This window comes from Cebus imitator, unplaced genomic scaffold, assembly GCF_001604975.1.
Source record: "Cebus imitator isolate Cc_AM_T3 unplaced genomic scaffold, Cebus_imitator-1.0 Scaffold105, whole genome shotgun sequence".
Lineage (NCBI taxonomy): Eukaryota > Metazoa > Chordata > Mammalia > Primates > Cebidae > Cebus > Cebus imitator.
Window position 1 is genome coordinate 6026343 of NW_016107420.1, and position 11758 is coordinate 6038100.

General features: G+C 39.2%; 1 protein-coding gene across 7 annotated transcripts in view; it reads right to left on the bottom strand.

Annotated features, from left to right (window-relative positions):
* Positions 1-11758, bottom strand: part of LARP1B (La ribonucleoprotein 1B) — a 182403-nt gene that overhangs the window by 157752 nt on the left and 12893 nt on the right. For all 7 annotated transcript variants that reach the window (XM_037741735.1, XM_017537657.2, XM_017537656.2 and 4 more), the window contains exons 2-5: positions 8459-8517; positions 7993-8052; positions 3145-3319; positions 1294-1434 (exon numbers count right to left, since the gene is read on the bottom strand). In XM_037741735.1, coding sequence (XP_037597663.1) covers positions 1294-1434; positions 3145-3319; positions 7993-8052; positions 8459-8517 — 435 coding nt within the window. The remainder of the gene's footprint in view (positions 1-1293; positions 1435-3144; positions 3320-7992; positions 8053-8458; positions 8518-11758) is intronic.

Genomic DNA, 11758 nt, shown 5'->3' on the forward strand with positions numbered 1-11758 from the left:
AAAAAAAAAAAAAAAAAAACTGAAGAAAATTAAAATTTGTTAACAAGTCTAGAATATACTACCTCGACCAAGTAACCAAAGTTAATAATCAATGTTGTGGCCAGTGGCAATGGCTCACACCTGTAATCCCAACACTTGGGCACGTCAAGGTGTGTGGATCACCTGAGGTCAAAAGTTCGACACCAGCCAATATGGTGAAACCCTGCCTCTACTAAAAATACAAAAATTGGCCAGGCATGGTAGCATGCACCTGTACTCCCAGCCACTCAGGAGGCTGAGAGAAGAATTGCTTGAACCCAGGAGGCAGAGACTACAGTGAGCCCAGAACACGCGCCACTGCCCTCCAGCCTAGGCGACAGAACAAGACTCCACCTCAAACAAAAAACGTAAATAATAACAGTCAATCTAATAATCAAATACAGTTATGGGGTAAACAAAGTTAATATCTTCAATAATAGGACAAACCAAGGTTATACTCATTCCCATGCAATGCACTAAGAAGAAAATCATATATATATTTGGAGACAGAGTCTCACTCTGTCGCCCAGGCTGGAGTGCAGTGGCACAATCTGGGCTCAGTGCAACCTCTGCCTCCTGGGTTCAAGTGATTCTCCTGCCTCAGCCTCCCAAGTAGCGAGGACTACAGGCACCTGCCACCACACCCAGCTAATTTTTTGTATTTTCAGTACAGATGGGGCTTTACCGCATTAGCCAGGATGGTCTCAATCTCCTGACCTCATGATCCGCCTTCCTTAGCATCCCAATGCTGGGGCTATAGGCATGAGCCATCATGCCAGGCAATACATTTTCTCATACAGCACTGCTGCCAAAAATTCACAACCCCAATTCAATCATAAGGAAACATCAGAAAACCCAAAGTAAGGGATATCTATATTATCTTACAATCTTCAAAAAAATCAATGTCATTAAAGATAAAAGCAAAGAACTGTTACAGATTAACGGAGCCTAAAGCGAAAAAAAAAAAAAAAATCAAATGAAACGGGGGATCCCAGAATGGATTCCTTGGGGCAGGGGAGGGGCAACTATAAAAGACTTTATTGAAAAAAATATGCCTGTGGACAAACACATTGTATTAATGTTAAGTTTCACTGTTGTTCATTGTATTATGGTTATATTGTTCTTATGAAATATACCCTGAAGATATTTGGGGCTAAGTTGACATGATGTCTGCAATTTATTCTCAAATGGTTTATACTACATGTAGTTACTAAAATAATGAGCATTAAGACTAAGCCTTTCCTAAGTCATTTTTCTCTTAGAATGGTAACTTACTTCGTGTATCATTTCTCCTATTGTTATGTGTTGGTTTATTTGCTTCAGGTTGACATCTTGAGCTGTTCCGGGATCCAGGTCTTTCTTGACTCTCTGGTCTTACATCATCTAAGTGAAGTGGTACCCACTTGTGCTTATTAGCTTGAAGAAAACAAAATAAAATCATTTAAGGACAAATGTACAATTTTCACTAAAGCCTTGCAATTTGAAAGTACTCTGAATTTTAATTAAGTGAAAAACTTAATGTGTATTTTAAGATTATTTGTAGAGGCCAGGCACAGTGGCTCACACCTATAACCCCAGCACTTTGAGAGGCCGAGGTTGGCAGATGACTTGAGGCCAGGAGTTCAAGACCATCTTGGCTAACATAGTGAAACTCCATCTCTACTAAAAATACAAAAAAAAAATTAGCTGGATGTGGTGGCACTTGCCTGTAATCCCAGCTACCTTGGAGGCTGAGGCATGAGTATCAGTTGAGCCTGGGAGGCAGAGGTTGCAGTGAGCCAAGATCGAGCCACTGCACTCCAGACTGGGTGACAAGAGAGTGAAACAAACAAAAAAAAAGAATGGGGAGAAATTTTTCTAACAATCACTTGGTTGTTTTGTTGTCACTGCTTTTGAGCAATGAGCCTTTATTCTTTGTATCAAGTGAGCATAATGCTTATCCTGTACCAAGAATTGAAACTATTCAAGTAAATGATCAGTCTAAGGTAAAACTTAAAGTACTAAAGAAGTTGGCAACAACTTTACCATTAAATGTCCCCTCCCATGCCATATCACCTTGAGACTTCTTGGTTCAATAGTTTCCCATGGCACTCAAAATAAAATCCTAACTCTAAATTACCAAGGACTTGTATACCATGGACCTTGTCTATCTATGTCTCTAACCTCACCTTCTGCTACTCTCTCAGAAAATCACCTTGCTTCAGTCACTGACAACTTGACAGTTTAAAGCCTTTTTCTGCCTTGAAGCCCCTAGAGACACTTGTACCAAGACTTGATCACTGAATGAGTATATGCTTCTACAAAGTAGATAAATTATAATTTGTCCCTAGACACACGAAAAGTTCAGAAAAGAAAATGGAAAAAGATATGAAGAAAATATTTTTATTCCTTCAAAGTATAATTTTGACAGGAGAATGTTGAGGGAAAACGTTAACTAAAATTATTCCCACTTTTCTTTTTTTCTGAGACAGAGTCTTGCTCTATGTCTCCCAGGCTGAAGTGCAGTGGCACGATCTCAGCTCACTGCAACCTCCGCTTCCTGAGTTCAAGCAATTCTCCTGCCTCGGCTTCCTGAGTACCTGGGACTACAGGTCTGCCACCATGTCTGGCTAATTTTTTTTTTTTTTTTTTTAAGTGGAGACGGGGTTTCACCATGTTTGCCAGGCTGGTCTCAAACTCTGAACTCAAGTGATCTGCCCACCTCGGCCTTCCAAAGTACTAGGATTACAGGCATAAGCCACCAAGCCCAGCCCATTCTCACTTTTCTCTCGGGAAAAAAAATATGTATTTAATTTTCACAGTACTTCCTAAATATAGGGAGCAGTCCAATGCAGATCTAAAAGAACAATAATTGTCACACAACTTTCCAAGAATATATCTACAACCATACCTATAAGTGGAACTCCATTCCATTTTCTTACATAGAATACAAGTTACATGCAAAAAGGAAAGTTTAATCGTTCACAAATGTTACAAAAGCAAATGAGTTACTACTATAAATTGCTTATCCTGAAGAAATACAAACTATACATTTCTGACTACCAGAGATCAGTTAATTAAATACAATTCCTCATTACAACTTTCTTCAAAAATGTAAAATCAAAATAAAGGTATAGACAAACTGACCTCTCTTTCGTTGATTACTTGACTGAGCTTCATCTTCACTGACATTTTCTCCAGGACCATTTAATTTTGTTTCCCGGTTTTCTTTGCTCTCACTATTACTTCTCTTTTCAATCTTCTCTTCTTTTTCTTTTCTATTTTGTGGCTTTTTATTTCCTTGGCTGAGGATGCTCTGATACTGCAGAAAGGGTTTCAGAATGAAATTATTTCCATTAACATTTTCACCAACATATCCCAAAATTTGTGGTACTATATCTAACCTAAAATTGCAAAACAAATGACAAAAACTGTTATCAAAAGCAAAAAATTACTTTTCAAAAGATAGTTAAGAGAAAAGTCAAGCTGCAGACTAGAAGAAAGTATTTGATAAAGAACTTGTAACTAAAATACATAATGAACTAACTTTCAAAATCAATTCCACTTTTTCTTGGGGAGGGGTAGGGCGGGACATTGTCTCGCTCTATCATCCACACTGGAGTGCAGTGGCATGACCTCAGCTCACTGCAGCCTCCAGCTCCTGGGTTCAAGCAATTCTCCTGCCTCAGCCTCCCTAGTAGCTGGGATTACAGGCACACATCACCACACCTGGCTAATTTTTGTATTTTTAGTAGAGACGGGATTTGGCCATGTTGGTCTGGCTGGTTTCAAACTCCTGACACCAAATGATTCCCCCTCCTCAGCCTCCCAAAGTGCTGGGATTACAGGCATGAGCCACCACACCCAGCCTTCCTTTTTTTTTTTTTTAAATGGGCAAGATTGATCAGATACTTCATCAAAAAGATATATTGATGGCAAATCTATAAAAAGATGATTGTCATCATTCATCAGAAAAATGCAAACTAAAACTGCAATGGGATACCATTCTATACTTACTAGAATATCTAAAAAAATGTTTAAACTGACTGAATTAAGGGTGAATAAAGATGGGCGCAGTGGCTCACATCTGTAATCCTAGCACTTTGGGAGACCAAGGCAGGTAGATCACTTGAGCTCAGGAGTTTGAGACCAGCCTGGGCACATGGCCCATCTCTATAAAAACACACACAAAAAATTAGCCAGGCAAGGTGGCCCATGCCTATAGTCCCAGCTACTTGCCAGGCTGAGGTGGAAAGATCACTTGAGCCCAGGAGTCAAGGCTCCAGTGAGCTGAGATCACGCCACTGCACTCCAGCCTAGGTGACAAGGTGAGACCTGGTCTCAAGAAGAAAAAAAAAAAGAACGTGAGTCAAGATGTAAAGTAACTGGAATTCACATACACTGCTGGTTGAAGTAAAAATTCAGCAGTTTCTTAAAACGCTAACAGATAGCTACTATATGATCCAGCCTAGTTATATATTCAAGAAAAAAAGAAAGCCTATATCTATGCAAAATTTTCTACACAAATGTTCATTGAGCAGTTTTATCTGTAACAGCCAAAACCCAAAATTAATCAAAAAGTCCATTAACAATAGGTGAATGGATAAACTGTGTTACATCCATACTACTCAGCAATAAAAAGGGAATGAACTGCTGACACACAAGTAAATCTCAAAATAATCATACTGAGCAGAAGTCAGAAAAAAAAAGAGTACCTACTGAATGCTTCCACATATATAAAATGGCAGAAATTGCAAATCTCAAATATAAGGTTACCTCTGAAGAATACAACCAGATGAGGCCGGGTGTGGTGACTCACGCCTGTAATCCCACCACTTTAGGAGGCCGAGGTGGGTGGATCACTTGAGATCAGGAGTTAGAGACTAGCCTGGCCAACATGGTGAAACACCATCTCTACTAAAAATACAAAAAACATTAGCCCGGGTGAGGTGGCAGGTTGCCTGTAATCCCAGCTACTCAGAAGGCTGAGGCAGAAGAATCACTTAAACCCGGGAGGCGGAGGTTGCAGTGAATTGAAATCACACCACTGCACTCTAGCCTGGGCAAAAGAGCAAGATTCCATCTCAAAAAAAAAAAAAAAATAATAAAACCAGATGACGGAAATGTGATGAATGAAATTGGGTTATCTGAAAAGTAGGTAAAACTATCAAAAGGATAGCTGCCAAGTTTTCAGCAACTGTTTATCAATCTATGTGATTTTATACAAATACAAAATTTTGATTACAACTTGTAATATGTCTTCATTATTAAAGAAATAATAGGCAAGGCATGGTAGCTAATGCCTATAATCTCAGCACTTTGGGAGACTGAGGTGAGCCAATCACTTGAGCTCAGGAGTTCGATACCAGCCTGGGCAAGATGGCCAAACCCCATCTCTACAAAAAGTTTAAAAATCTGCCAGTGTGATGGTGCACACCTGAGTCCCAGCTACTTGAGAGGTAAAGGTGGACGGTCACCTGAGCCTGGGAGGCCGAGGCTACAGTGAGCTGTGATTGTATCACTGTACTCCAGCCTGGGTAATGGAGTGAGATACTGTCGAAAGAAAAGAAAAGAAAAGAAGAAAAGAAAAAAGAAAGAAAGAAAGAGAGAGAGAGAGAGAGAGAGAAAGAATGAAAGAGAAGGGAGAGGGAGGGAGGGACGGAAAGGCTGAAGGAGGGAGAGAGGGAGAGCCAGGGGCAGTGGCTCACACCTGTAATCCCAGAACTTTGGGAGGCCAAGGCAGGCAGATCACCTGAGGTCAGTGATTCAAGACCAGCCTGGCCAACATGGAGAAACCCCATCTCTGCTAAAAATACAAAATAAGCCAGATGTGGTGGTGCATGCCTGTAATCCCAGCTACTCAAGAGGCTGAGGCAGGAGAATCACTGGAACCTGGGAGGCAGAGATTGCAATGAGAGGAGATCACGCCATTGCACTCCAGCCTGGGCAACAAGAGTGAGACTCAGTCTCAAAAAAAAAAGGAAAGAAAGAATGAAAGAAATAATAGGTAAGGTTAAGCCTACCATGAGTAAAGTTTAAGTTCATTACTAACACTACTGGCAGTATCAAAGGATAACCGCAAATTAAACTAAAATGAAATCTTCTTGATGATCAAGAAGATTTGCTGGCGGCTTATATTGTAATCCCAACATTTTGGGAGTCTCAGGCAGGAGGATCACCTGAGCCCAGGAGTTGGAGACCAACAAAATCCCATCTCTGTAAAAAATACAAAAATAGTTGTGCACCGTGCTGCATGCCTGCAGTCCCAGCTACTCCAGAGGTCAAGGTAGGAAGATCACCTGAGGTAGCAATTTGGGGCTACAATGAGCTGTGATCACACCAGTGCACTCCAGCCTGAAGACAGAGCGAGACCCTGTCTCAAACAAATAAAAAATAAATCTGTATCCCACTAAGACAATTCTTTACATTTTAAGTAAAATAAAATTCCACATGTTGAAATGACCATATTTTCCTTTTAAAAAAAAAAAAAAAAAAAAATAAAAAATAAATAAATAAATAAATAAATAAATAAACAAGAAACAAAACAACAACTAAACTAATGAGCTAAATGAGACTTCTGATCTCAGATATGCCACTACATGCTGCCTCACACCAGAACAATCATGTACTTCTCTAGGATTCTGTTTCTTTATTTGTAAACTGGTGGGGTTGGAATTATGAATTTTTGATTCCTTTCTATCTCCAATACGCTATGATTTTCTGATGCAGTGGGTATTACTGCCTCACAAAGGGCTTACAAAATACATTGGCGAAAACACCAGTAATAGAAAATTCTACATTCATTGCTACTTAACTTTGTGCTCATTCAAATATCTTCATAGTGCTTCTCTCCAGAGACTCCAAGCACTTACTTAATTAAATATAGCCGTTTATAAAATGGGTCTTCTCTGCAAATCTCAGCTTGAGGCATTTCTCTGGTACCCACACAATACATTCACTTTTACAGAGGCTTTATTTATCCCCTTAAGAATCTCCTGTTCATTTAGCTACAGCCAGAGGTAACACTAACAAATTTGTACATTTCTTCAGAGGCACCCAATTTACTAAAGGTCTTTTAATTGGCATAGGAGCTTATAGAATGTCCTCTGAGAGGTCACGTTAAGAGTTATTTTGTTAAATACAAAGGTATATAGGAGGTATTTTCAGTTGGAATCTTTTCACATACTGTAGAAAAGTGCTCTATTCAAATGTAAATTTTTTAGCAGCATCTCCTGGAACTTCTCAGGTTCTTTGCCACAAATATTGTCCTGTCAAATCTTCTGTCATAAATATGACCCTGTAGATGGAACAATGGAAATGACAACCTCTGAATCCATCTCTCTTTCTCTTTTCTACTTTTAAAATTCAAGATTATAATTGTAGTACAAAGTATGATTAGTAACTATCAGCATGAACTTTGGAGTCCACACTAATCTCCTAAAATTTCAGTCATCCATTCAACAATACTCATGGCTTCACCCACATGCTTACTCCTGTGTCCCTTAAATCAGTGGCTGACACATAGGAAGAACCCAATGAATAATGCTGAATTAATATGCCAAGCACTGTGATATAGGTAAGTACTGAACAAAGCTGACATTGCCCCAATCCTTAGAGAGCTTATAGTCCACAAATAATTATTTATTCTTATGCACATGCAAGTGGGTGTGCACACACACATACACACACACTCCCAAGCACATCTATAATTAGTGTATTAAAACATGTATCTTGGCAGAGTATGGTGGCCCATTCCTGTAATTCCAGCATTTTTGGAAGCCAAAATGGGTGACCTCTTGAACTCAGGAGTTTGAGACCAGCTTGGGCAACATGGTAAGACCCCATCTACAAAAAATACAAAAATTAGCTGAGCATGGTGGTGTGTCTGTGGTCACAGATATTTAAGGGGCTGAGGAAGGAAGATTGCTTGAGCCTGGGAGGTCCAGGCTACAGAAAAGTGNAAAAAAAAAAAAAAAAAAAAACTTTAATACTCACTCCAGTGTTCACTAATTCACTTGGCGTTGGCCAATTCTCCATATCGCTGAAATAATTAGCCTAAGAAGTAACAAATAAGTGTTATGCCTGCAAATTAGTTTTAGAAATTTTAAGAAGAAAAACATTTTCTAAAAGTGAAAGGAGTTTTAATAATCATTTATATTCAGTTACATGAAGGCATCTGCCAAATTAATTCAAAAGTTTCTCCAAAGAATGGAACTTTCTGAAATAAGAATGCCTTGATCTTACGATAAAGCTTTCACGACTATTTAATGACATTATTGAGTTACACATGATAGCAAAGACATATATAGAGAGGTTTGGATAAAGGTTCTCCATAATATTAACTTTAAGCTAATATCAATAATACAGTTAGAAGAAAAATACACTTATAATAACCTAAGAGTTCTTAGCCACTATTTTCAAAAATCAATACAGTTAAGAACTATTTCCTATAAAGACATACCTTGCTGGATTTCTTTGTCTTGAGTTTTCCTGCTTTTATAATTTTGGGAGAACTGAACTCTAAAGAAAATATATAGAATTGTTTTTACAACTACTTCATTCAAAATATTACCAAAATAACTACTATGTCAATTTCAGTAAATCAGTATAATCATCACTCCCAAGAAAATCCAAACTTCTGAGACTCAAATTCCTAGCAAAAAATCAACTCCATTTGACACACAGATTCAAATTTTTCTTCAGTCTCCAAATCAAGAAGTAAGAAATACTCCAAGTCATGGCACAAAAAAAAGTAAGAAATATTAACAGTATTAACAGTGTACTTACACCAAACAAACAGAACAATCCTTTCATCAACAGAATATAGGCTAAGTGAGGTGGCTCACATCTGTAATCCTAGCACTCTGAGAGGCCAAGTCGGGAGGATCACTTGAGGTCAGGAGTTTGAGACCAGCCTGGCCAAGATGGTGAAACCCCATCTCTACCAAAAATACAAAACTTAGCCAGGTATGGTGGTACATGCCCGTTGTCCCAGCTACTTGGGAGGCTGAGGCAGGAGAATCGCTTGAACCTGGGAAGTAGAGGTTGCAGTGAGCTGAGATCGTGCCACTGCACTCCAGCCTGGGCCACAGAGCAAGACTGTCTCAAAAAAAAAGGAAAAATATATATATAACATGAGAAAATTAGAAATATAACATTCTATTTTATTATTTTAAGGCAGTCTCTCATTTCTCTCATGCTGTTGATAAGAGTATGAGGTAGTATTTATTTATTTATTTTTAATTTTGTATTTTTGTGAGATGGAGTCTTGCTCTGTCACCCAGGCTGGAGTGCAGAGGTGTGATCTCAGCTCAATGTAACCTCCACCTCCCAGGTTCAAGCAATTCTCTGCCTCAACCTCCCAAGTAGCTGGGATTATAGGCACCCGCCACTAAGCCCGGCTAATTTTTTTGTATTTTTAGTAGAAACAGTGTTTCACCATCTTGGTCAGGCTGGTCTTGAAACTCCTGACCTCATGATACACCTGCCTTGGCCTCCCAAAATGTTGGGATTACAAGCGTGAGCCGAGACAGTGCCTCACTCTGTCACCCAGGCTGGAGTGCAGTGGCGCAACCTCACTTCACTGCAACCTCTGCCTCCCAGGTTCAAGCAGTTCTCCCACCTCACCCTCCCAAGCAGCTGGGATTACAAGTGCATACCACCATGCCAGCCTAATTTTTTTATTTTTGTAAAGACAGGGTTTTACCATGTTGGCCAGACTGTTCTCAAACTCCTGCCTGACCTCAGGTAATCTGCCCACCTTGGCGTCTCAAAGTGCTGGCATTATAGGCATGAGCCACTGTGCCCAGCCAAGGTAGTGTACCTTTCAAGGGTAATCTTGAAAGGTATACTAAAATTTATATAATCCTTTAATAAAACAATTCGATTTCTGGGAAATTATCTGGGAATCAAGAAAAGGGACAAAGATGTCTATATAGGACGTTCACTGCAACTTTGTTGATAATCGTATTTAAATAACCTCTACATAATAATACACAAAATAATATGTAACTTCTGGAAATCAGACAAAGCTGTATATGTATTTACATGGAAAGAGGTCCCCCAGGTTTTAAATATAATTTTAGATATACAGGCCAGGCGCAGTGGTTCATGCCTGTAATCCCAACAATTTTGGGAAGCCAAGACAGGCAGATCACTTGAGGCCAGGAGTTCAAGACCAGCCTGGCCAAAAGGGTGAAACCCCGTGTCTACTAAAAATATAAAAATTAGCCAGGTGTGGTGGCACACACTGGTAATCCCAGCTACTTGGGAAGCTGAGGCAGGAAAATCACTGGAACCTGGGAGGTAAAAGTTGTAGTGAGCCAAGACTGCACCACTGTACTCCAGCCCGGGCAACAGAGTGAGACTCTGATTAAAAAAAAAAAAAAAATTATATACATACAGATTATAGGTAAAAGAAGCATGAGAAAGGAAATTTTTCATTTTCTATGTTTTAACTAACGTAGAAGAAATCACCCTGCATGTTATTAGAGAAAACCTAAGACTGAAATTGCAAGCCAATTTAGAAAATTGTTTTAAATTTAAAAATTTTTCAAATTAAAAACATGTATATTCAAAAAGATGAAACCTGTTTTTTGTTTCTAAGTAAGAAACAAGCCACGTACAGTGGCTCAAGCCTGTAATCCGAGCACTCTGAGAGGCCAAGGAGAATCGCTTGAGCCCAAGAGTTGAAAATGAGACCTGGCAACATAAGCAAAACCCTGTCTCCACAAAAAAAAAAAGTTGGCATGGTGATGCACACCTGTAGTCCCAGCTACTCAGGAGGTTGAGATGGGAGGATTGCTGGAGCCCAGGAGCTAGAGGCTACAGTGAGCTATGATCATGCCACTGCACTCCAGCTTGGATGACAGAGTGAGATCCTTTCTCACAAACAAAACACCCTGCAAATTTAAGCTACTATAAATATATATGAACAAGCGTGGAATCTACATGTCTCCATTTTTCAAACATCAGTAGTAAGACAGACACTATATACCAGTACATCTTTCCTGATCATTATTCTACTATCTTTACAATGTTATTCTTAGGCTGGGTGTGGTGGCTCATGCTTATAATCCCAGCACTTTGGGAGGCTGAGGCGGATGGATCACGTGCAGTCAGGAGTTCAAGACCAGCCTGGCCAATATGGCGGAACCCCACCTATACTAAAAAACATAAAAATTAGCCAGGCATAGTGACAGGTGCCTGTTATCCTAGCTACTCGGGAAGCTGAGGCACCAGAATCACTTCAACCCTGGAGGCGGAGGTTGCAGTGAGTGGAAATCACGCCACTGTACTCCAGCCTGAAGGACAGAGTGAGACTTTGTCTCAAAAAGAAATAAAATAAATAAAAATAAATAATAAAAATAAAATGTTATTCTTAAATCCTGGGACCTACAAGGAAATAACTATAAACAGATAAGGAAAACAATATATTTTTAAGGGTTGGGATACTTTAAACAAGAGCTATGATCACGTCACTACACTCCAGCCTGGATGACAGAGCGAGATCCTTTCTCACAAACAAACAAAACACCCTGCAAATTTAAGCTAGTATAAATATACATGAACAAGCATGGGATATATAAATCTCCATTTCTCAAACATCATTAGTAAGACAGACACTATGAATTATCAGCAATATTTATGGACTACTCCTAACAGTTTTAAACAAAAGCTACAACATAACAGAGCTTATTTCATTCAGCTTAATTCTTATGGCCATAATCTTTTGACAAAATTTTTTTTTTTTTTTTTTTTT